At 36.7% G+C, this 27,224-nt stretch overlaps 1 protein-coding gene and 1 non-coding gene across 2 annotated transcripts; both read right to left on the bottom strand.

Annotated features, from left to right (window-relative positions):
* Nucleotides 1–411: 411 nt before the first annotated feature.
* LOC145785226 (U6 spliceosomal RNA) lies at nucleotides 412–517 on the bottom strand. The gene has a single exon (XR_014291146.1). It is a non-coding gene; the product is annotated as a U6 spliceosomal RNA (small nuclear RNA).
* Nucleotides 518–1,223: 706 nt separating this feature from the next.
* Nucleotides 1,224–14,095, bottom strand: LOC145777424 (uncharacterized). The gene is made up of 8 exons (XM_082588795.1): nucleotides 13,857–14,095; nucleotides 13,246–13,385; nucleotides 12,623–12,688; nucleotides 11,469–11,574; nucleotides 9,635–9,802; nucleotides 4,377–5,133; nucleotides 3,099–3,217; nucleotides 1,224–2,714 (listed from the first exon to the last, which is right to left on the bottom strand). The coding sequence occupies exons 1-8, from the start codon at nucleotides 14,093–14,095 to the stop codon at nucleotides 2,453–2,455; spliced, it is 1,857 nt and encodes a 618-aa protein (XP_082444921.1). The 3' UTR covers nucleotides 1,224–2,452.
* Between the last annotated feature and the right edge of the window lie 13,129 nt (nucleotides 14,096–27,224).

Genomic DNA, 27,224 nt, shown 5'->3' with positions numbered 1-27,224 from the left:
ATACTTTCCGGGAAGCATATTTTAGCTTTGCATACGATTCCACCGACCGACCAATTAGATTATAGTTTTAGGTGGGGGTTGCTTAAAGTTATTCCAATGCGATGTCCAGCCACACTGCCCCAGTTGTTGATTAAAACGTCTGTTTTTGAATTTCGAAATTGTCTGTGAGCATAGGGTTGCTTATTTTAAGTTTGCAAATGTCATGTAAACACTAGTGTGCGACTGTGCGTTTCACCGTTATTGTGTTTCATGAGCAGTATTCCCTGTATGCAAGTTTTTGTTGGCAAAATAGGTCGGTGTGCCAACTCAATTTATAATAAATTGGCAAAATATTATATATAGATTTAAAGACTTTTTCTGATTGTATTATGAAAATATTTAGCTTAGTACTGCAAAACGTTTTTTTTTTAAAGAAATATGGAACGTTTCACGATTTTGCGTGTCACCCTTGCGCGGGGCCATGCTAATCTTCTCTGTATCGTTCCAATTTTAGTATATGTTCTGCCGAAGCAAGTACTGCAAAATGTTGTTAATCAACAATTCTTGCCATGCTGATAAGCACCGTAAGTGAGAGTTGTCAATAATAAAATAAAGACGTTTTTATTGACTCTCACAAAAAGGATGAAAAACCAACTCATTGCTTTTTTAGAGGGAAGACTGTTCATGAATTACGATAAAATTACGATTTTTTGGTGATTTCCACAAGCGTTTGTTTCATGGTACCTGGTTTCTTTTTCCATGTTATTGGAGCCTATTTTTCGCTGATATGTTTGCAGGTCACTATTGTTGCCTGTATTGCGATGTGTCAAACATTTCCTTTTTATCTGAAAGTCTGAAACTGTTAATTGCAAGATATCTTTTGCGAAGTAAAGTAACAACACCACTCTTGCTTGGCGATGAATATTCTGATGAAACCGCTCGCCTCGCTATAAGTGCACAAAACAAGTGGCCTCGTTTATTAGGCATTGTTAAAAAAGTCAAAAGTGTTGTAAAAGGAGCTTGGCCTGGCAGTAGCGTTGTTCGATTAATTTTGTTGCTGCGGTATTCGAACATAAGTATGAACAACATGTAACGCTGGATACTGGGTACAAAATGCGTTTTTTTCTAGCATAAGAGTCAACCTACCTATCATTTTATTAGTGCGGCCCGCCACAGCTCTCCTTAGTGCCAAAGTGGCCCGCATGCAAAAAAGGTTGGTGACCCCTGGACTCTAACCCATCAGTTCAGTTAGTTATCAAAATTTACGTCAAGATTATATTTGCATAGCCTCAATTTTAAGCTAACAAGCCTGAATTTCAAGTTTATATAAATCACATACATAGAATGCAGATGGATGAAAAAGTGTAAATTGTCACCAAATCTTCTTATTTCTGTATAATATAATTTTTTTGAATTTCTGCTTTAAACGTAGGGCCGTTGAGGGGACACTTTGAGCCCTGTACCATAGAAATCCTTCGCTCCAACATCAAGAAAAACGCATTAGGCCTATATCTAAAATTGTTTTTTTTTTCAAGTTTAAGAGCCCCTTAGAAAGGTTACCGGTTCCTAAAAGCATCTCGGGTCTGGGCATAAAAGTATTATCGACCTCCTGTCAACGTTATAGTAGTCTACTCTAGCCTACATCTCGTCAGCCCAATAAAATTATCTGCTTTACCGTATTAGAAGTGTCACAGTCGATGAGAAATAAATTATTGTAACTTTTGCAGGAAATCATAAGCTGAATGTAGGATTGGCACTTTTACAATATCAAAAACTCCATTCAAACATATAATCATCATATTCCGCAACAATTTTCCAGTTAAAAACGATGAAGTGACTGCTGTTGTTGCTGCAAAACGCGTTAACTTTATGTAATTTTGTAACGTTGCATATAGTCTGCACAAATACTTAACACAGCGTAATAGACAATACAATTCTGGTTATCAAAGTGTCATCATTCAAATATTTTAACTTTTCTTCAAAGTATTATTTAAACCAATCAAGAAACCAAGGATTTTCACAATATTTTTTACTAAGGATTGCAGCTGACGAATACATATGGAAACATACAAAAAAATAAAAAAAACACTGTCTTGCTCAAGCATGTGGGGAACAACAGTCAAACCAAACCGCATAAATTCTCTCATATGACTGAATTGACAGCCAGAATAAATCTAAAATAACTGCATGACAATACGAACAAATGACCAAGCAACAATTTTAAAGGTAAATTTCTTATTTTTTTTGGAAATACGTACATCAATGTAAAGTGAAATTATAGAACATTATTTACGTAAAACACTTCCAATCTTTGTGCCTCTATTCATGGAAACTTAATCCACACAACAACAATCACGTGACGCAATTCTTAAAACCTTGTAAGGTTGGTATGCTTGTGAACAATAAAACGCTTCTTACACTTGAGGCAAAACTTGATGTCAATTTCGGACTTTGGTTTAAAATGAATTTAAATTTAAAGTTTCACATCTAAAGAGTCAACATCTTCTTCATCTTGATGTTCCGCAATTTGGGCAACCACTTCGTTTGCAAGAGCCGATGCGATCTTTGGAGTATATCGATTGTTCCTCACTGAGATGCGATGAGGACCAACTTTGTACTCCTTGAATCGGGGAGTAGAAGTATCCTCCGGAGTAGAAGAAGGGAATGGTAAGGTGGCATTGTCTGGTGGCTCGGGAAGAGCATCGTCATTACCTCTACCAGTTGCTGATGAATTTCTGCGGTAGCAAATGTACAACAGTTTAACTTGTATGTTTAATTACCATTGCACAAGTTGTACTCCAGGTATGCGCTTCTGTACGTACATTACAAAACAAAGAACGGTTTTATTGGAGTTAAAAAAGAAGCAGGTACATTTTTTGAAAACACTGACAATTTTTTTAGTTCTTTTCACTAAGATTTAAAAAAAATTCTTACTCAAAGATTTGAAGAAAAAAAACAAACAAGCAAAACATTGATTTAAATGGTAATAAATTAATAAAATACATATATATATACTTTATCTTGTTTGGTTTGTCTTCATGTTACCATTTTCAAAATTAGCAGTCGTCCGCAATGCCTACGTAGCATTTGGAGTTGTTTATTAAATTTAATATACTTACGACACAAGTGCTGGAGGAGAACTTGGAGCTGATTTTCGATGACGAGAGGTCTTGTTTACTTTTGCATAGGTTGGTTCGGAGGTTGTTGGAACAGTAGGAGCACTAGTAGATGCCTGAGGCTGAAGAGATAAGTTACAGCCTGTCTCACATCTTCAGAAATTGTTAACTCTACAATACCTATGGTAGTCATTTTGAATACTTGAAAATACTACTGGACTTTGGCACATTTGATTTACCAGTTTTTGTAGGTGATTGTCTTGGTGTGATTTTTAATCAATCTCTGGGCTGCATCGTATTTTATGTAGATAGATTATACATTTTTGCTTGAATCACGAGCCCCGGTTTTGCTCAACGCCAATGTAGTTATTTTGACTGCCTGTTTAGTTTTAGTGACAGTAAATGATTCTCACAAGTGTATTTATTTCACACTCTTTACCTCCTTCTAGTTGGGTCATAAATTACTCCGGCTATTGCTTTTTCATTTATTTTGTATTTCTAACGGTTAGAAGGATAGTCAAAGACCCTGTGGATAATCTCGTATAATTTATTCACAGAGAAAAAAGCTGTTGATAGAAATTAAAATGGTGCAAATTTGTGTAATCTGGAATTTCAAATTATGGTGTATCTACTGTAAGTTTAGGAGACTTGGTCTGTCTATCACGTCCTGACCGTTATGTAAGTTGTTATATCGGTTATATACTACTAGATTTAGATTGTTTTAGATTAAATCTCAAAAATCTGCTGCACTTGTTTGTTGTTTTAACGAATGCTGGCAAAGGAAATCCCAAGAACATTATAATTGTACCTACAAGTGGTCATGTAAGCGTTTGGTTGGTTTGGTTTTGAATCTGTATCCTCGGACTAACAAAGCCTTGATAGGTTATTCCTGGTAGTTTCCCATACTTGTAGAGGCTCTTGACTCAGGGGCCGTTTATCGAGATTGACAGAGTGAAGTTTGTCGATTGTTGAAGTGTTGTTACCAGGGAATTATTCCATTCACTAGCATTAAAAGACATGGTAATGCTTCATTCAATGGCAATAAGATATTTTGCTGTTTTGTCGTTGAAAAGTTTCTACTCTTCATAGGTATTTGTTTAAAATATTCTTTTTGTTATGGTTGAAACTACAATAGACAATCTTTTGTGTTGTGAATTATTATATACCCCAGAGAATTGTTTCCAATAAAACTACACTGTCAGCTATATTTGTTTCTCAACACAACTTTAGATTAATAAAGCGCTGTGTTATGTAGCCTTTACTTTTAACAAAGAACGTTACCTCTGCTGCTGTTGGTTTTTCTTCAACTGGACGAAACACTTCTTCTTTAACAATAGAAGGCCGGACGGAAGCTTTTCTTGAAATGCGATGGACATGATAAGGACTTATGTTCGATGAGATTCTGTCATCAGACGGATTTGTTTCGTGATGGTCTTGAGAATTGGTGACGTCATGTTGCTGAGTAGAGGTATCTTGTGAATTAGTGACGTCATGTTGTGGATTAGAGGTATCTTGTAAATTAGTGACGTCATAATGCTGGTCAGAGAAATATTGTGAGTTGCTGTCGTGATGTTGCTGCATCTGGTTCAAGCCATCGACTCTTTGGTAGGTGGATTCTTCGCTTTGATAAGGATGATCAGCTGACTGATCATACTGACGATTTTGATCCTCGTAGTAATTCCCATCGTAGTGCTGATGCACATTGGTATCATGCTGCTGGTAACCATCTTCAAAGGTGTTTCCCCTAGACCGATCATAATATTCATTTGACGATTGGTGATCATAGAAGGAGTTTCCATGGGCATTTCGTGCGTCACCATTCGCATTCACAAACTCCACTGTATTGACATTTGTTCCTCTCCTTGTGGGTTCTGACTTGTGAATTACAGGCCTCAAGAAGCAAAAGTATAAACAGAAGGAAACAGAAAGTAAATTTTTCACCATAAACAAGGCATCTGTTATGTATCCATAGACGCAAATTATTGACAATCTCAAGAAAAAGAACGGAATGTCCAACAACATCACCGAGACAACAACTCTGAAAAAAATTAAAGCTAAATTCTAAATTTCTGCTTAGAACAAGCAAAAAGCAACTAATTATAAATGAACGTTACGTCATTGTTTAGTCTAATCTAAAAGATTGCAATAAGAGATAAAATACGCGACATTGTGGTTTTCTTTGCAATTCGACGAGCTTTACTACTTGTTTATTTTAAACAAATAGAATTTTAGAGCATGTAGGCGATCGTAGCTGATGTATTGAACTGAGTAAGTAAAACACCAGACTTCTTTTAAAGTGCCTCTGACAGGAAAATAAATTCGCTAAATTTACCTAAGATACCAAAGAGATGACACTAACAAACTTCCCTGACCAGCAAATCGTAAAAAAATATCAACAGGCTAATAAGTTACACGCTTGCAAACTTTCGTTCACTTTCGACGAATCTGGCACTCATTCAATTCCGAAAATAAAAACGGCAACGCCGCTGTGACGTCACCATGGGTGGGAAGGATACATTCTTTCTCAGTGGTGGCTTGGTAAGGTATGGTACGACTGCTTCAAAACGTCAATGTGTGGGGCTCTATTGGTCTAAAGCAGGGCTTCCCAAAGTGGGGGTCGCGACCCCCAGAGGGGTCGCGTAACGAACTTCGGGGGTCGCAGAAAGTATACAAATTTTACACAAAGCACTGCATATTATCACTTATATGCAAGATGCTGTGAAAGTTATTAACTATTAAGAGTCGTGCACTCAATAGGCTACCAGTATTTTTTAAATTTATATAGCCTAGTGAAATATGGAATAGGAGTTTAATATCCTCTTTTTTGCATTGTAAACGTGGATTACAAAACTAAAGCCTATGCTTTAACAAGTTATTAGTGTTAAAAAATTAGGCCGTGAATTTTCCAGCGGAAAAAGTGTAACCTTTGTCCGCTGTGTTTGTAAAGTAGTTTTTGGAAAGGCTTTTCAAATTATGCTATTTGTCAGGTTTCCCAGAAAAAAGGGAACGAATTTAATTTGTCCTTCCAAGGAGAAAACATTTATGTTTTTACATGGAAATCGGGGATGGAAATCTAAAGTTGGAGCGTTCATCAAAAAATTAAACATCTAGAAACAAGACATTAAAAATTATTTATTTGAAATAATCTCATTTACTGAATAGTTTTTGGCTAACAATGGCGAGCAATCAAACGTTATATTAAGCCTCTGGTTATCGACACTTGTCAAGACTGTTGAAAGAGCTTAAAAGTATTTTCTTCCAGAGTTGGAGAATACTTTTAGATTGGAACCAAAACCCATTTAGTTGGTTTTGAATCTTTATCCTCGGACTGACAAAGCCTTGATAGATTATTCCTGGTAGTTTCGCATACTTGTAGAGGCTCTTGACACAGCCGGTCACCGAGATTGGCAAAGTGAAGTTTTCCGATTGTTGCCGGGGAATTATTCCATTCACTAGGTGCCGCTTAATGGAGAGCAGTCCTGAAATGCGCTGCTCAAGCGCACACCCCGAGAGTCGAACTTGCGCCGCGTGATCTTGAGCTGGGCGCGTAACCACTGAGCTAACTGGGCGGACCATACAAAAACAAAGTACCGATTACCTCTCTTTCAAATCTCAGGAAAAATTTGCAGATCTATCTTTTAACTAAGTTGTGGCTTGAATTTTCTGGAAAAAAGTTTCACACTTTTTGGCTTAGCCTAACGTTAGACTGGAATATTCACCATTAGGCCTATATGGCTTAGCAGTAACCGCACTCCTGCCGTTTGTCTCCACGTATATGTACGTGTCAGTGTTTTCAAAGTTGATAAAATACCGTTCCAGCGTAAATAACATTGAAGCTGCCTTGAGACCAGCATTGACAAACATCGAGCGACGGCTAGACTTGCTTTGTCGCAGGAGCAGTCGCACCCATCACAGTGAATAAATGTGTTTACTTTTTGTTTGGTTTTGTTTCCAGCAGGCTATAAGACCTAGTAAAGTAGTAGCCCCGAGTACGGATAGCTTGCTTTTAGTTTTCGTTGAAATTAAACCTTTCAATAAATATCACAAACGTATATTTTGCATTGTTTATTCCTTTAACCGTAAAGGGGGTCGCGGAAAATTTTAGGAGATTAAAAGGGGTCGCGAGCAAAAAAGTTTGGGAAGCCCTGGTCTAAAGCATGTGCAAAATGAGAATTACCGAAATGAAAAAGTCAACTTATTATTACTATCAGGTTTAGATCAAATAGATTGAGTTTATTTCTATCAAAGAGCATCTCAATTCAATTGAAATTGCAGTTTTTCTAAACTCTTGTAGGACCACAATTTGGATAATTTTTTATTTGTCCTAATCTGGCTATAGCCATTTGCAGTGTAACAGCAGTATCTCACAAACAGTACCCTTAATTTATGGTTGAGGTAATGCCTGGAAATTGCTGTTTATGTGACAGAGTCAGTGACAAAGACGTGTGCCATCTTTTCATGCTTTCAAACAAAACAAGCTGCTGAGATGAAAATAGTCAAAGTTTTATTCAAGTCTTCGAAAGTGGGATGGACCATACAAAACTAGTTGTACATGTTCTCTTCACTTCACTGGAGATGATTTTGTTAACACCACCAACCCGATTTGGATCTTCTCAGCAATGAGTGGCGTGCTGGGAACTGTAGGTGGTGCGTTTGCCACAAGTGCAAGTCAATGTCCCAGCCCAATGAATGTGTATTTTGCCATGAAGTGCCACAGACGAAAGAACTTTTGAAGAAAGACGCATCTAGCTGTGTTACTAATCTGACCGATTTTGAGGCACACTTACATCCTGCAGTTCTGAGGACTTTTTTTATGAGGAGCAGAAAGAACTGGAGAAAAAGCAATAAACCGAAAGGAGAAAACGGAGACCTATTAAAAGAGTAAGGATGCTACATTAGGCTAAAAATATCCTAAACGCTAAAGAATGCACACTAAACGAAGTGATTTTATTTCCTTGCAGGCAGTATCGGTAATTAGTCGCTTACAGGCATGTATTGGAGTGGATACTATAAGGTGGTGCTCTCGGAAGTAACAATCGGATTGTGCTGCCGTCATGCATTGTTTGGCGAATCCGAAACAATTTTCAAGTCCAGATGACCGTTACACCGGATTTCAATGGCCAACTGAAGACCCATTATTAGAGAGAGAGAACTTTTGATGATGAATTAAATGATTCGTACGATTTCTTCATTTTTCACTTCAAGTATATTTTAGGTTTTGTAGGAACGTATCCAGTACAGGTTTATTAAACTGCAAAAAACAATAAATCTTTGAAAAAAGCAACCGCTTGTACCAACTCCGACCAAACTGTGATCCACCAATTACATTTAAAAAGCATTTGTTTTATCCGTCGCTAACGACACCCACCCAGGATGACGCAACACCACCAAAGTCGTCCCAGAGCAGTGAAATATGGAGTTTCGCCTGTGGTGGCGCTGCGGAACTGTCGTTTTGTAAAAATTTCGCCCTAACCAGTCGAGCTTCGAGGTTAAGATTAAAAAGTTCGCTAAGCATAATTCTGCGCTAGGAAATGCTTACAAAAGTTATTATACTTGGGTCCAACCTGTCAGGGGCACTTTAAATGTGCTTACTGTAAATGGTACGAATCTAACCTTAAGTGTAAGTAAAAAGGCTTAAGTGTTGTATAGTGTAGAAAGGAGCGTTTTTGTTGAGTAAGGCAAAGACAAGTCTGAGTAAGGCAGGAATTAATTTGACTGATGAAGGCGCCGGTCGATAGTCTGTGGCATGAATTAGTATCCCGCCAAATGGGAGAAACATGCGTCAATCGTTGTCCATTCTTGCACCATTCAATTGCCAAGAAACATTAATTTCAAGGATAGTCATATATTTTAGCGGACAACATTTGAATTTGACATTTGTCGTTGCTGATAGTTCGATGAAATAAGGGGTACCATGAGAATAAATATGGCTGAGCTGACGAAAGTTGCACGGGAATGTCATGCAGATCAAAGAGTCATAGCAAACCATTTTCAAAACCCATAAAGTTTGTAGCTATTTCTTGCCTTGTATAGTGCACACAGAGTAGCCTATTTTGCTTATTATGTACAGCATTTGACGTGATTGATTGAAGCTTTTCCACAGACTTGGAAGGCTTCTTTGAGAGCTTAATCCTGGCAGTATCGCATACTTGTAGAGGCTTTGAACCACTAACGCAGGCCCGGTCACCTAGATTGACAGAGCGAAGTTTCCGATTGTTGAAGTGTTACCGGGAATTATGCCTCCACTAGATGCCGTTGAATCGAGAGCAGCCCTTAACGTGCGTTGCTCAAGTGCACACTGCACATCCTGAGAGTCGAACCAGAGCCGCTTGATCTTGGAGCTTTTTCGTTACAGAAGTCATAGGCTAACCATCTGAGCTCCATGGGTGGACTTGTAAAATTGAAAGGTAAAAGGAAAGTTTAATAGATCAAAAATTGCGTAGGATCAAGAATTATCGAAAATAATGAGTTATAGGTTAATTACGAATCGGAGCTGACTGAGCGGATAATTTTTTTTTGCTGTTTGATCAATTACTTACTTGTAGCGAGATTTTCTGGTCAAGACGAATGAAAACATGGCTATAAATGCGACAACATAAACAGCTGTTGGCCAGTTTGAAGGTAGAATTCTTGTGTCTTGTACTAGCAATCCTACGATCAGTCTGATGTCATAAACGTTCAGCATGCTCTCAAAAAGTTCGGTAGTTCTGTAAAAACAGAAAAACATTTATTAAAAATTTAAAGAGCGGATAGAGTGTGTATTTGGGTTTTGGAAGTTGGAACCTCTGGATCTACTCGAGTCAATTAACTTATTTAAAAAAGCAAATGCAAAAGTTTCGCACTGTGCCTTTCTACCACATCATGTGATCAGTTCAACACCTTTTGATGCAGTTACCTTTGATTCTCGTAGAGCCTATATCGTTGAGTTTGAGCTAGTCAGAAGTACTGTGCAGTTTTTGTTTGTCCTATTTGTAGATTTAGTAAACCATTGTATTTCATTCAGAGGTAGTTAAATTGTATGTATGTTATTCCTGAAGAGGATATCTTGTGATGTCGAAAACGTTCGATATTTAATGTGTTGCGTAGTTTTGTATTTCTGTAAATGTAATAAACTTGAATACGTTAAACTTGATCACGTTGTTCGGCTTCGTATGCCTAAGATTAAAAGTCATACCATACAAATTAAACTCAAATGATTTCTCTTATTAATTAACCAAGGGGGTGATTGTAACCCACGTAACCTATTGTATTTTGTCGCATGGAAAAAGCTTTGTCTAAGCTATACAAAGTAATGTGGATGTAGAAGGTTTGGTGTAGAGTTGGCAGTCGGAGTGTATTTTTATGAGCTATAGCCTACTATAGACAAGTTGGGAATTTAGTTTTAAAAACGCATTTTTAGATTTGGCATCTATTTACGCACATTTTCTGATACATTTGAGTTGGAAAGTTGAATTCAGATTACATCCTAAAACATACAGTCTCCTAATAAGTCGTCGTCGTCGTCGTGTGAGCCTCTGGGGCAGAGGGTCTATCCTTTTACCATCCCAGATTCACAATGTTCCAGGACTACACTGGAAGGCTACTAGTGAGCAGCCAGTCTTTGGTTTCATCATACATGACACGCAGACCTTCCACTCCGTTAGGTGGCTTGAAGATGGAACAGTCATTGATCATGTGGTCTGCGGTCTGTTCCTCGGCACCACATTCACAGGAGGAGGAAGAGGCCATTCCCCATTGGTGCATGGTTAGGCGAAAAAACCCGACGCCCGTACGGAGACGGTTGAGGCGCACCCATGCCTGTCTTGGTAGTGCCAGGCCGATGGGGCATGCGTTGGCGTCGGAGATGAACGAATAGAGTCTGGTGGCACAACTTCTATTCAGAACTCCATTTATGGTCCGCCCAAGTAGCCGCAGAAATGTTTTGTACATCAGCTTTGTTGATCAAAAGCTGAGCGGCTGGTACGAATGGGTGTCTTGATTTCTGTCGACCGGGGTGCTCGTTTAGGAGAGCAGAGATCTTGTGGTGGAGAAGGTGGTTAGGCTCCAGTGTCTCATCAATAAGTCTAATCGTACTTTATGTGTAGTATACAAGCTTCCTCTCGGTAGTTGAAGATTTAGATCAAGTGAAAGAGAAGGCAAAAGAGCCAATCTTCGTGTCCATTTTCAGGCATGCCTTTAAGTGTTCTGCCAAACAGTCACAGCCGCATGCTCTTGAGCGGTATCGAACCGGCGCGTTTTCGATTGCCATTCCAGTGCTTTCACCACTCGGCTATGCAGTATGCATTATGCAGCCCACTGGAAATCGGTTTGCAAACTACTCTTTGACTTTATTCATGAGTTTATCATTAATATGTTTCATGTTAATCATCTTACCTGGGATCATCCAAGGAAAGCTTTCTGGTTTCATCTACGTCATATGAAGACGTTGACGGCACCATAGAGTACCGATTTCTGGGTTGCCGGGATTTTAAGTCGTTTTCTGCAAAAAAAGCATAATGCAAAGTCTTTAACTTATCAAAACATTATACGGTAGTCAGGGCCGGATTTAGCTGATGGGGGGGCCCGGGGCACTTTTAGATCGGGGGGCCCCGTGCAAAAAAATTTTTCGCGCCTACGGCGCGTAAAAACCATCTCTACGTCTACAGTAGCATCAGTCCAGTACTGCACAGCATTTTGCAGAAACTTTAAAGGTCAAAAGGAATAAAATAACACAAAATCACATTTTTTCCACATAGGGGGGCCCTTCAAAAGTCGGGGGGCCCGGGGCAACTGCCCCCTCTGCCCCCCCCTAAATCCGGGCCTGACGGTAGTACAGTAGACTTCCCCTGTAGTGACTTCGGCTATAGCGACACCTGTTGCAAAGTCCCGTTTGCATACACTACAGTAGAGTATAATTCATCTATAGTGACTCTTCGGTTATGGTGACACTTTTTCCGCAGTTCCTTCAGTTGTCTCTATAGGCGAATTCTACCGTACGAACAAACAGCTGGTGTCTCTTCGAAGTTGAGTATTTGCTTTGTTTTTACTTTTTACGTGGGATTGTAATATGGACCATCTTGAGTCTGATGCAAATACAAATAAAATAGGCTATACCTGCTTTGATAAAACCATAGGCAAATTTCTTTTATTTAAATACTTCAATAGATTAACATTAAATCGAAAGTCATTTAACACACTAACCACTAAACCATCGAGCCGATTTGTATGAAGAAGGTTTGATTGTTTAATTTGTAGATCGTAAACATGAATTAACGCTTCAATTTTCGTGAAATAGAATCTTCAATATTCGTTTAATATCGCCAAATTTATCATATTAATGACTCGTAATTCCATCCATTTTGTTTGATTTTGAAGATATCAAACTGCTTTTCTGAAAAGACATTATTTTGATATAAGAAAGTGGTCTGAATCTTAGTTGATCTGCTATACGGCTTCCTTTGTAATGAATAAAAAGAATTGTGTGTTTAGCATAAGTTTGCTTGTATAAAGCTTTCGTAGGATACCACAAAATGTTTATGCACCGGTACCTGAAGCATCGCTACTGTTTTTCACTGCAGAACGTAGTCTGTAATGCTTCAGTTTCTCTGTTATATCTGTAAAAAAAAGCTGCTGGTTGCTTTTGTTCACGGCTAACTGTTTTTGTTTTATCAGCTTAGTTTTTATGTAAACAAAACAAATAGGCCTATGTGTTTCCAAAAAGACATTAGAGCTAATTTAATAACTAAATCACGTCTAAATTTAAAGTATACCTCTTGACTATCAATTCTTATTTCCACATTTAAACTGAAAGATCTTAATATATTAGAGTTAGTGGGGAGTGTCGTTTATTGATGTACCTAAACGTTTCCTCAACCAAAATAGAAAATAAACAAAGTTTACTTACCACAGAGACAATTCTTGCAAGCTCGTGATTACTCATTTTCGATAAGCTACCCTTGTTTTCTCAAAACGCAGAATAATATAAGAACATTTTGAATTTAAAACTGAGATTCAGGAATACCTTTTGATGTCGAACTAACTCAACTAAAAAATTAAGATTTGATTTCACAACATTATATTCACTGCTTATATCTTTAAACTGATCCAGAAAAAGAAATAAAATGTGGACTTTAAAACCTAACAAAGAAATATAAAGATGGAAGAAACTTACCCACAACTGCCAGCATGACTACCAATAGTTCAGCGCAAACTGATTGAAAATCGAGGTTGGGATCAGTTGAAATTCCAACGATGGACATCACACAACAAGGTAAAGCCCCAAGAAGCACGTAAATTATCATAGATGGAGACCTTGGTACATGTAAAATAGTGATGTAAAATTATACCATGACAATGATGCGCATAAGTGTAACCGCTCAATATGTATTTGGCTTTTTTAGGTAAATACTACTTTATGAAACAAGTTCAAATGTTTTAAAAAACCGTATGGGAAAAATGTGCTTCAATTTAATATGTCTAAAGTTTCTTTAAAAAACTTATGAAACGTAGTAAATTAATTAAAACTATAATCTGTTTTAAAAAGATTTTTTTTTAGAAACAGAATTACAAAAGAAGAAATTTTATCCTTAAAGTTTCTATGAATGCGTGAAAACAGAACGTCACTGCCTTTTTTGGATGAGTGCTTATGCTGTGATGAACAAATTGTCAAAACTAGTACAAAATATATTTCAACAACACACAAAGAGAACGTTCCTGCAAACAAAACGCAAAATTTATGAATATAGCTTTCAACAAGCTTTTCTTTATAAATATAATAATTACCATTCTTCTTCATGAAAAGTGAAGATTTTCATCCATTGAAAAGCGAGCTTCACTGGAATCCACACAATCAAAGTTGCGCCTGCTACATAACCCACTGATCCAGCAACAAGAACGGAATATTGTTCCGTCTTGGAAAGCGCAAGCTTCTGTGCTGAAACAAACACTACAGAAGCAAACGCGCACCATTGCAAAAACTCCAAAACAATTGTCTTAACAAGTTTAGATCTTGGTTTTAGCATGGCTTGTCAGAGTGAAGTATTATCAAGTAGCCTATCCTGTGCCAAGCAAATGCAGACTACGTAATTGTAAAAAAATTTCATTTTATAAATCATTGCTGAAACGCAAACGCTTCAGTAAACAGAACCACTAGTTTTGCCCCTGATGTTTAAACAGTGCAAACTAGAACTGCGTACCAAAAATGGTTAGTTTGTTACCTGCAAAGCTGATCAAACCTCAAAGTTTAATTATGTTTGTGTAATGACAAAAGGACATTCTTGATATACTACTCTGATAATGTACAGAACACTTTTCACACAGTTATCCCAAAGTATAACTGTTGTTGAACCATAGGCATACGAAGCCGAGCAACGTGATCAAGTTTAGCATCTTCAAGTTTATTACATTTACATAAACATAAAACTACGCAACAAATTAAGTATCGAACGTTTTCGACATCACAAGATGTCCTCTTCAGGAATAACATACATACAAATTAACTACATCTGAAAAAATACAATGGTTAACTAAATCTATAAACAGAAAAAGACAAAAAACTGCACAGTACTTCTGACTAGCTCAAACTCAACGATATTATGCTCCACGAGAATCAAAGGTAACTGCATCAAAAGGTGTTAAACAGGTCACATGATATGGTAAAAAGGCAAGGTGCGAAAAAAACTAATTTTAAAATACAGAGAGCAAGAAAGACGAGCCGCAAGCATACAATTGTCTGTTTAAAAGTGGATTGTGACGTTTTATGTACAGGGCTTCCAAGATCTTAGTTTGATACTCAGACCTGCCTCTAGACATGATCTCAAACTGCTTGATAGAAACGTTATTTTGGCATTCTGTACATGAAAAAATGTGATCTTTAATTGCACTTTTCTGTATAGAATTCAAATTCAGGTGTTCCCCAGCTCTAGTCGATAAATGTCGTGTTGACATACCGATGTATGTCAGGCTTGCATCACGCAAACAACTGAATTTATAAACGACATTAGAACATAAAGCAAAGGGCGTAGGCGACTTCAGCTGAAAATATCTGCCTACTTTGAACGTTCTATAAACAGGGTAAATGTCACAATCAAATTTCTTTTTGACAATTTTAGCTAGATTTTTTGAAAATCTTACCGAATCTTTTCCCAAGAATGGTATATCAAAAAAGTTGCTAAAATCGTCCTCTTCGGGTTTATCTTTCGGTTTCGTATCCAAAAAAGTTTTTAATATTTTATCAAAAAAGTATGACGGGTATCCATTTAAATGTAGCATATTTTTCAACTTTTTAGTTTCATTGTGGAACAACAAGTCCGTTGAGCAAACCAAACGGGCACGAGATAAAAGACACAAGATTAATCCAGATTTCCACTTATTTGGGCAAAAAATCTCTGATCCCGACTGGAAGTTGCCCTGGAAAATTATACGGTTTGATCAAAGTGCATAAGCCAGGCAATCCCGCGAGACCGGTCGTTTCCATGATTGGCACTCCGGAATATCAACTGGCAAAATTTCTGGACAATATCATAAAGCCGTACATTCCCAACACTTACATGCTAAATTCGACGAAACAATTTATGGAAAAACTGAAGGATTTTAAATGTCCTCCGAATAGTGTTATGGTGAGTTTCGATGTGACATCGCTATTTACTAACGTGCCGCTTCGAGAAACTATTAATATTATTGCTGATCACATTTTTAATGACAACCAACCGCATCGACCACTCATTGAGAAAAAGGATTTCATAAAATTGTTAAATCTGGCCACTGAAGGTATGTTTATGTTTAATAATCGCTTGTTTAAGCAGATTGATGGCGTCACCATGGGTTCTCCACTTGGTCCGACTTTGGCCAACTTCTTTTTAGCGCACTTAGAAACGAAAATGTTTGAAGTGTTCCGTGATTTTTACCCTAAAATGTATGTACGTTATGTTGACGATATTTTTGCAATTTTTGACAACGATCAGTCTTGTTCGCAGTTTTTAAACCTTTTAAATGCTCAACATCAAAACATCAAATTTACTGTTGAAAAATCTGATGACACTATTGCCTTTTTAGACGTTGAAGTAAAAATAAATCATGACTCGTTTGACACACAAATCTGGAGAAAACCCACCAACACTGGCCTACTTTTAAATTACAATGCTTTTTGCCCAAATAAGTGGAAATCTGGATTAATCTTGTGTCTTTTATCTCGTGCCCGTTTGGTTTGCTCAACGGACTTGTTGTTCCACAATGAAACTAAAAAGTTGAAAAATATGCTACATTTAAATGGATACCCGTCATACTTTTTTGATAAAATATTAAAAACTTTTTTGGATACGAAACCGAAAGATAAACCCGAAGAAGACGATTTTAGCAACTTTTTTGATATACCATTCTTGGGAAAAGATTCGGTAAGATTTTCAAAAAATCTAGCTAAAATTGTCAAAAAGAAATTTGATTGTGACATTTACCCTATTTATAGAACGTTCAAAGTAGGCAGATATTTTCAGCTGAAGTCGCCTACGCCCTTTGCTTTATGTTCTAATGTCGTTTATAAATTCAGTTGTTTGCGTGATGCAAGCCTGACATACATCGGTATGTCAACACGACATTTATCGACTAGAGCTGGGGAACACCTGAATTTGAATTCTATACAGAAAAGTGCAATTAAAGATCACATTTTTTCATGTACAGAATGCCAAAATAACGTTTCTATCAAGCAGTTTGAGATCATGTCTAGAGGCAGGTCTGAGTATCAAACTAAGATCTTGGAAGCCCTGTACATAAAACGTCACAATCCACTTTTAAACAGACAATTGTATGCTTGCGGCTCGTCTTTCTTGCTCTCTGTATTTTAAAATTAGTTTTTTTCGCACCTTGCCTTTTTACCATATCATGTGACCTGTTTAACACCTTTTGATGCAGTTACCTTTGATTCTCGTGGAGCCTAATATCGTTGAGTTTGAGCTAGTCAGAAGTACTGTGCAGTTTTTTGTCTTTTTCTGTTTATAGATTTAGTTAACCATTGTATTTTTTCAGATGTAGTTAATTTGTATGTATGTTATTCCTGAAGAGGACATCTTGTGATGTCGAAAACGTTCGATACTTAATTTGTTGCGTAGTTTTATGTTTATGTAAATGTAATAAACTTGAAGATGCTAAACTTGATCACGTTGCTCGGCTTCGTATGCCTATGGTTCAACAAGACAAACTCTCTACCGAAGCTCTATAACTGTTGTGCCGAACAGACAACCAGTTGAAAACTCGCTTGGCTATGTTGGCTTATTTGAAGCTAAGTGACCGCAGAATTAATTATATCTTACTATTTGTTCACAAGCATCCATTTAAGCTGTTGTCATCTTAGTTTAACTCACAGAAATGCAAAACCTCCACTCTTCATTATAGAAATGGTGTTCTCAAAACTAGTTTTAGATTTTTAACCTGGTATGCAGACCATTGTAGCTTCAACATTACTGTAGTAGAGTAATACCTTTACTCAATAGGCCTACTTGCGCTATTATGACAAATCTTCAAATCAGAATATGCTCTCTTTTGTAGAAGATAGGATGCTGCGTAAAACTATCCGAGTTGGTGCGATGCTCTTGTTTCAGAAAATCAAAACTGCCCACCTTTATGGGATTGTTCGCAATACTTTCTATTTTAATAAAGCAACGTACAATAATCTGAATAGTGATATTTGGTAAATAAGACAAACAATTTTATTCATTTTTTGATCTGTGTCAGACGTTTATCTTAAACTACAGTACAATCGTATTTGATTTGCTCTAGTATGAATATTCAACGCAGTGTAGATTATGGTCCAAAAATTACTGAAAACATGGCTTTTGGTGTTCCTCTTAACAATTTATTTGTTGTCTGAAAACCAAAAGTGGAAAAAATGCGGTTGAGTTGCAGTCTTACTCGCTACACATATGAGTACATGCATACCTATTTTCATGTTTCATATATTAAGACAGGGCACTTTTATGATGTTCTCACACAAAAACATTGGATACACTTGATCATGCTATATTGCGGTTTCATTCAGCACTCTGCACATGGCAAAGGTATGTTCCTTTTTGCAAAAACACAACTTACAGATTAGATCTCGTTTTAAAAATGTATTTACAACAGACTCAGAGCAGAACCACTAGTTTTTCCCCAACAGTGCAATCTTGAACAGCGTAAAAAAATTCTTAGTTTGTCTGTCATTGAGTCAAAAGTGTTTTTGTAAAATAGATTACCGGAGTTTGACCTATGAAGCATTCAAGATTTTGTGAACTTTATATAATGTCGACGACTGGAGGCGAATTGGATATTTTTAGAACCTTGAAACCTTTCCAGAATCAAAAAGAAAACACACCATATCAGTTTACTATGGCGCATTTGCATGTAGTTTATTTCTATTGGTGATAACTTTTGCTTTTGGAGAAAAAACGCTCATTTCCTAGATAATTTTATTAATATTTTTTACACCCTGGTTATTTCTTTTCTGAGGAGGTCTCTTATTTTTGTAAAGTTTTTTTTCGTCAACATCGTTGTCGTGTGAGTTTTTAGGGCCGACAGTCTATGCTTTTATAACCCCAGGTTCACGATATTCCAAGACTACACTCGAAGGCTACAAGAGATCAGCCAGTTTTGGTTTCATTACACTGGCCAACAAAAAAAAACTTTTTTCCGAGTGCCGAAGATATTTCAACGGTTTCTGGGCGATTTTTGGCCACTGAATCCGAAACTAACATCGGTTTCTTCGAATTGGTTTTAATTTTTGAGATATGTCATGGTTTTGCTCTAAAAAGTGGGTCATTCCATATCAAAACAACCATTATGAAGATATCTTGTACATGGTACCTCTTAGATTTTGCTGAAAAGTTGTCATACTATGCCTTAGGCTACCAAACGAAAGAATCCTAAGTTTCATATCAGCATCTTAAACGGCTTTTCCATGGCGGCCATTTGAATTTCGGGCGCAACAAGTCCAACGCATTTTTTTATTTAGATATTTACACAGGACGTTAGCGATAGTTTCGGTCGATGCATGTACAATAGGGTGGGCCGTTTTTGACTTTTTTTCGAAATTCAACAACGGCTAGTCATAAAAAGTGGCACATGCATGAAAAAATTACGTGTGCAATATTTCATCAGTTTGGGGGTGCACCTTCTGCCCCCGCAGGGGGGTCAAACTTTCAATTTTTCGAAAAAAAGTGGGAAATTTCACTTTCCGTTTTAACATAATTTTTTTTATAATTTTTCTTATGGCTAGTTATAAATTGTATGTGGGATGTACCCAGAACTTTCCTATGTAAAGGCATGTTCGAAGCTTAAGGTTTACTGCCCCCGCATCGACGACCAAAATGCTGAATTTTCACCAATTTGAGATGCAATTTTGTCATTGCTCAATGAACAAACTTGTCGCAAAAGGGCGAGATGGTACGCTCATTTATGTTCTGTCAATTAACTTTGCATGATGATACGAACGAGGTACATCAGTTCACTTGGTATCGCCACGTTACTCTTGTTGGACCATGTTGCTTTGCTTTGCTGACAAACTTTGCTGACTGGGTTGCTTCGTAGTTACGAACTGAGATAAAAGAGATAAGCAGTAGCAAGTTTGATCAGTTGCAGCTATAAAACGCAACTTATGAATTACAGTGGTCGGTTTGTTCAGATACTTTACTTCAGAATAAAAGCTATATGAACTGCAGGTTCCGTAAATATAGTGTAAACTTACGATAATCTATGAGGCTAGCAGACTAGTTAGGCTTAATATTGCCTTGTGACATAGAAATAATTCATACGAAAAGCATAGGATCTAGTGTGTCAATAGCTAACGGGATTCTTGAATATCTTGGATCCAATAAAATTAGCTACGATAATGTAATGGCAATTGGATGCGATGGAACCGCAGTAAGCACAGGTCAAAAAGGCGGCGTGATAAAGCTCCTGGAAGATCATTTCCAAAAGCCGCTTCAATGGTTAATATGCCTACTCCACGGTAATGAATTGCCTCTTAGGCATCTTATAAAAGAACTGGATGGCAATACTAGCGGACCTGATAGCTTCACTGGGCCCATTGGAAAGCAGCTAGCCACTGTCACACAACTAGATGTTGTAAAATATAAAGCAGTTCCGGCACCAGAGATTGAAATTGATGAAAATGACCTCAGCACTGACCAAAAATATCTTCTACACATGCATAGAGCAGTGAAAAGTGGAGGAATATCAATTCATTTCGCATCTAGGAGTCCAGGTATGATGAACCACTCAAAATGGTTGACCACAGCCAATAGAATTGTTTGTTTGTTTGTTTGTTTATCTTTATCCTGCATTGCGGGAAAGCGGACTTGAGCGCTATGCATCGGTGTACGCCTTTCGACATACACCTGACCCACGCTGCAGCCGACAGCAATGTCTGTTTCCGGTTGTCTACTTTACTTATGACTTAAATTTGGTACTACCCATTAGGCCCTACTCGAAATCGATCACTGGGTAAAGGCAATTATCGTAAAGTTTCTTGCCCAGAGAAACAACAGCAAATGCGAGTGGCTGTAGTCGAACATGCAGGCTCTCGACTGCGAGCCCAACTCTACGTTTGTATGTTGCATCTAACGTACCATCAGCTGTATTGGTGGAACTTGTGGACTATGGTATTATGAATGTTTACATTCCAGTATGGCTTGCCATTAAAAAAGAAAGCAATTTCACTAATGGCCCAAAACATTTCTTTAAAATTCTACACTCTGCTCAGAAGCTATCGAATAAAGCTCGCAATATCGTCAACAAAGTACTACAGAGGAATGCGTTTTATGCCCATCTTGAAAACATTTTGATTGCAATGATATGTGATACCGAAGAGTATGTAAGGGAACTAGGATGGAGAAGAATTTTCAATTCAAGAATATTATCATCTGTCTCGATTTGTTGTCATTCGCTTGATTGCAAGAATCAATTACCAGGGCTCACCACTAGGAGGTTGACATCATCTCACAGCACTCGTCAGCAAAAATTCACCCTGCCAATATTGCAGTTTAGATCCGAACGTTACTTTGAGATGATAGACTGGCAAAATATTCCAGTTACGGAACCCCCAATGATGCGTGGTGTTGACAGCAGTGTGATAGAAGAGCACATCAAAACAAAGATGCCTCCCCAACAGTTGTTTCCTATGTTTCCCTGCCACACACAAGCCGTTGAGAGAGCCATTAAACTCGTGACAGATGCCTCATCACATGTGGTGGACAGCATTGAAAGAGATGGGTACATTAAAGCAATATTACAATCAAGGAAAAAAATTCCTCGGTTTCAGTCGAAACAAGATTTTATGATTCATTAGACTTACACCAGCACTAAGTTTGAACAATAATCTGGTGAACTGGTTAAAAGTTCTTCTTGTTTGTTGCATTTTTGACACAATTTCGTTTTTTTTTTGTTAACACAAGTTCTTTTTTATCGTTACATTGCTGTCAAACAAAGTTTACTCCTGTATGTGGTTCTTGTAGTAGTAGCCTATCAAGTGAACGTTTAATTTTGGTTTGTAACTGACAAATTTGTGTAAACAAATCATGATAACAATTCACGTCGAAACTGTACAGTACATTCCATTTACGGAACCAACAGATCATATTGCTTTTATTCTAAAGTAAATTATAGGTTGCGTTTTATAGCTCTAACTGATCGAGCTTAGGCTACTAACTTATTGCTTTTAATATAAGCAAGACTACGTATTATAGTTTGTCAATTCGTATTATCATGCAAAGTTACTGGACAGAACATAAATGAGCGTACTGCGGTAACACCATCTCGCTCTTTTGTGACAAGTTTGTTTATCGAACAATGACAAAATTGCATCTCAAATTGGTGAAAATTCAGCATTTTGGTCGTCGATGCGGGGGCAGTAAACCTTAAGCTTCGAACCTGCCTTTACATAGGAACGTTCTGGGTACATCCCACTTACAGTTTATAACTAGCCATAAGAAAAGTTATAAAAAAAATTATGTTAAAACGGAAAGTGAAATTTCCCACTTTTTTTCGAAAAATTGAAAGTTTGACCCCCCTGCGGGGGCAGAAGATGCACCCCCAAACTGATGAAATTTTGCACACGTAATTTTTTCATGCATGTGCCACTTTTTATGACTAGCCGTTTTTTAATTTCGAAAAAAAGTCAAAAACGGCCCACCCTAATGTACAATAGTACATCTGGTTATGATGTCGTTCTACGAGAATTAAGAAGTTTGTTGAAAGTTTGAAATCAAGTTGATTTGGAATACTTGCAAAATAGATGTATATACGTAGAGAAAAGTCAATTCCAATCCAATTGGTCATTCCAGTATTCAAAACATTTATGTGATTTTCTGGAGTAAGTTGAAATAGTAACAAAGTTTACGATGTGCAAATAAAACACAACTTATAGTTATTTTCTGAAACGCATATGTAGAAAACTGCATGAAAATTATTAAGTAACGCAAAGATACATTTTCTAACGAGTAAGTGACCTACAACAACGCCTATGTGCGACTCAGCTACATGACTTGTAATACAACTTATTTATTTTCACGCAAATCAGTTCAATCGCAAAAAACTAACCAATCGATTCTCGTAAACATCTATACAATTATCATCATTAAAGCGATTTTTAGTTTTTTTCTAAACATCTGGAAAGAAAAGTTTTATGTTTCCATAAATAGGTTCAGCCCACCTTTAACTGCACATTATTTGAAAAATACGCAAATATTTTTACATGAGACCCTAATGATAAATACGAATTAAAGATATGAAGATCTTAAAACAATATACGAATGAAAGACGTCTATAAATTACAAATGGAAAATTAAAACTGATTTCAGAAGCCATGTCAAAAAACCCAAATTTTGTTTTCAAGGAAAACTTTTTTCTTGACTTCACTTATTGAAAAAATTTCCATAAAGAATTTCGTTTCGTACAGTATTTCCGTGTTTCAAACTATTTTCAGCGGTGGCGTTGATCCCTCTTAATCCCTATTCAATTTCAAGCTGATTAATGTTTTACTAGTTTTGCAGGCAATTTTGGGAGTAGAGTGTCAAAAACTGCTGATAACTAAAAACTATACTACAAACAAATATCATTTTAATACTAAACCAAAGATAAATGAGTTTCAGGAAAAGTCATAAAAGTTCAGTTAATTTGAGCCAGTAGCTTTTATGTAATCGATGAAAGTTTTGGGTATGGATGGAATCCTTCCACCCGTCAGTCCGAATAGGGTTAAACCCTGTGCAAGCAAAACGTTGATGCATGGTTTCATGTTCTACCAAAGCATTTATATCCCAATACATCGTTCTCACAATTCAATATTTGATAATAATCAAATACACAGTAACAGCATTTAAGATTGTTACATATGACATATGTCAGTCTTTTTGTTATCTGCAGATTGCTGCAGCAGATGAGATTTATTAATCCATCAGAAGGAAAGTTTTAAATGAGATTATTGCATTCATGTTTTTCTTGAACCAGTTCTGATGGAAAGTCAATTAAGTAAATTCGAAGAATCAACTAATTTAAACCATTTGGTAACACTGCTCAAGAAACTGACATCCTGCACTGCGCTACTCAATCGCGTGGCAGGCTCCAGCTGAGGGGCGAGGGCTGACACTATTATACTCTTCAGCAGAACATTGTGCACCTGTTTGGTGACGCGCATCCCTGCTGAGCTTTGTCTTGAACAAGCCACCCTGATTCTCGGTCAACGGGCATTGGAGCCTAACCATCTTCTCTCCTACAAGATCTCTGCTCTCCCAAATGAGCATCCCAGTCGATTGAAATCAAGTCAATTCAATCGTAAACAAATAAACAATCTATTCTGGTAAACATCTATACAATTATCATCATTAAAGGTTTTTTTTTTTTAAACATCTGGAAAGAAAACTCTTATGTTTTCATAATAGGTCCGCCCACATTTAATTGCAAATTATTTGAAAAATACGCAAATATTTTTACATGAGACCCTAATGATAAATACGAATTAAAGATATAAAGACTTTAACACAATATACGAATGAAAGACGTCTATAAATTACAAATGGAAAATTAAAACTGATTTCAGAAGCCATGTGTATGCGTCATCAACGTCTTTTAAGTGCGTTGAGGTAACAATGTAAACGGCAAAATCGTCATTTTTACATTGATTCAACGTCTGAAGAGGTTTTGTTGCAGTGATGTTGATTATGTAGTACATAAGGTTAACGTAATGCAATGTCAACTACAATACTTAATAAATAAAACGTAAAACCAAATTTTGTTATCAAGGAAAAGCTTATTTTTTTTCTGACTTCACTTACGGAAAACAAAATTCCATATTGTAAGCGTTTTTTTTTAACCACATCTGATGAGCAAATGATCATACGTATTTCAATAAGCAAATCCCTGGTCTCTATGATATGTTTTTCGCCTTTTAGTCTATCTCTTATCAATAACCGGTGGAGCAATCTTTACAGTCATCCAAAAAAGCATACAGATATTATTTTGGTCTGTTTTCTTTGTAGACCTACCAATTTTGTATGATCTGAATTAGTGAAATCCCTCACAACAATTAACGCTCACTACTCCACAATTTGGTAACAACATCGAAATGTTAGTCCAAAAAATAAATTTTAACTAAAACTTTGCATCCTATAGATTTGCAGCCTGTACAGCAAATTTGATCTGGCCATGTCTTCTAGAACAAATCAAGAAATTCCAAGCTACCATTTGTGAATATTGGTCTGAAATTATCAAGAACTAACTCTTTTGTTCTCAAAACACATTGGTTGTTGACCAATGTCATTAGAATTCATGACAAATGTTTTGCTACAATAACTATACATATTTAACAAACAATCGATATTTTATTGCAACATCTTCCTGAAGATTTCGGTGATTCGTGGGTAACTTTCAACAGAAAGCGATTAAATTTTTTTTCTTTCGCATAAAGATTGGGATGAATATAAGCATGAATCGGCGTAGCTTTTCAGGGTTGCATAGTTTAGGTACGCGCAATTCTTTGAAGTTCCACCGTATGGCATGTCCATTCCCCACAAAGCGTCATCATCAGTTGCAACATCTCCGTTGATCCATTTCCATGTTCCCTCCACGTCGAGATCATTCAATCCAATCCACAAAGCGGAATCAGGGTTCAAAGCGTTTACAATAATCCTGAAAACATATTAAACAAATTATGAGTAAAGTGAGGTAATTTGGAAATAATAGTATAAATCTACTGCTTTCAGGGCTGCACGCTAATTAACTTTGTTTTGTTATCCAGGACAACACGTGAGAAGAATATTACCATTGGTCTTACTCAACATAACAGAGACATAATGTGCTTGAATATTTAGGGATTTAAAACCTGATGCGATTGTAGAGCTAATCAATTTAATTAAAATATGATATTGTTAGTATTGACAAATGGTTTTAGAAAAAGCCAAATGAAAACAAATTAACTTCATTGAAAAATAAGAGATAACTACTCTACAAACTTAAAAAGAATAAAGTGCTTCAGTTGTGAAAGTGAATAAATTATATCAGAATAAAATTCAACCAAAACAAAGTTGAACATTCATTGTAACAACCCATCTTTAGGCCATCCCTTTCACTCATCTGAAACGGCCCAATGCTGGAAGGGTGATTGCAGCGGAGAAATCTTTGCCTGCCCTCTCCCTTGTCACATTTGCCCTGGGATGATAAGATTACAGCGGCGCATTAAAAAACGCCTCCGGGGTCAGCAAAAGCTACCCTCCCCCTGGCCGCCTCTTTCTAGCACCTCTGCCAAATGAGGGTGTCAGAATGCAAGTGGCATGCAGTGCTTCCACTCGCCGGTGCCCTTCTTCTAATGAGCATCAAGAAGAAACACACACACAAATAATCTAAAATTATACTTTCTTTTTACCAAGACCTGCTAGTCTTCGAGTTTGACTGCCACTTTCCAGTCTGCCCCAACATCAGCAAGAGGAACGTCGAAACAGTTAGATAAGCTTGACCCAACCAATAATTTTTTTATACCCACAGATTACCATCTACTGCGGTGGGTCCTTTGGTTAGAATAAGTCTCTCGCCTCCCTGGTAGGTATTATCCATGTAAGCATGTTGTGCCTGTTGAGTGGGCGTACTAGCTATGAGTCACGTAACAATTCCATTTAATATAGAAAAATTGTAAACTTGCAAGATGTAGTGATATCCACCTTGAACTCTGAGCGTTGCGCAAAAAAGAAAAGAAAAAACAGAAAGAAGCATAAAAAATAAACATTATCAGTTGTTTGTCATAAACAAAATAAAAGAACTTTTTAAAACAAATATTTTTAAAATAGTATTTATTTAGAATCGTACTTTTGAAAAATGACAAATTGTTTCAAGTTTACAAAAATATGAAATGTAGTTTTTCTTTCAAAGTAAAAGCTAGCCTAGCCTACATAACTAGTTTTGCGTCTCGCCAAAATTTTCTTTTTAAAACAACTTTTATATTAACATAAACAAACTATTTTATTTTAAATTTAGTCATCAAAATAGTTTACGTTTTTAAAATTGGTAGAATGGTTGGCGCTTTTATGCTACCAACCTTACAAGCATTTCTTGAAGCTTCACCTTCTATTCTCTAAACTTCGGATGCCGTGAGCTGCCAAATCACCCCCAAGTCCTTGGCAAGAAGTTCTGGCCGCATCAAATTTTCCACGCCCGGTGAAGAGTTTGTATTGATAACCATTAAATAGACCGATCCATCCGTCATCTAAACTTTCAAATCCTTTGCTGAGTGCTAAAATAGAAGTTACAATAAATATATAAGTTTAAATAACAAATTATATTTCTTATAAAGTTTGTAAAAGTTATAAATTCCTTTGCTAAAAAATAATTTAAACTATAAATAGGCCTAATAATACTAATAATACTTAGTTGTTAAGTTGTTATTAGTTGTTAATTATAAATAGGCCTACTTAGTTGTTGTGGGAATATCCCTGCTTGATTTTTTTTTGGTCAACGTTTTGTAACGTCAATTTTTACATATTCAAGGTATGACTACCCACAATTTTAACCAATAGGCTATGAATTTGTCAACCTAAAGTACTTGTTTTCTATGTAAATTTACTGTCAAATAGCCATTATGATACATTTACAGAGTATTTTAAGAAAAGCAGAATTTTTAAATAGAAGCTAATTTTTTTAAAC

The sequence above is a fragment of the Aplidium turbinatum genome, chromosome 1 (genome assembly GCF_918807975.1).
Source record: "Aplidium turbinatum chromosome 1, kaAplTurb1.1, whole genome shotgun sequence".
Classification (NCBI taxonomy): domain Eukaryota; kingdom Metazoa; phylum Chordata; class Ascidiacea; order Aplousobranchia; family Polyclinidae; genus Aplidium; species Aplidium turbinatum.
This window is presented reverse-complemented; position numbering and strand designations above follow the sequence as displayed.

What these genes read in the sequence shown, in the direction of transcription:
- LOC145777424 (XM_082588795.1), bottom strand. Translation starts at nt 14,095, where the DNA reads ATGCTAAAACCAAGATCTAAACTTGTTAAGACAATTGTTTTGGAGTTT. An exon ending in CTTTCCTTGGATGATCCCAG is followed by an intron (nt 9,803 to 11,468) that starts GTAAGATGATTA and finishes CTGTTTTTACAG; the next exon opens with AACTACCGAACTTTTTGAGA. An exon ending in ACCAGAAAATCTCGCTACAA is followed by an intron (nt 5,134 to 9,634) that starts GTAAGTAATTGA and finishes AATTTTTTTCAG; the next exon opens with AGTTGTTGTCTCGGTGATGT.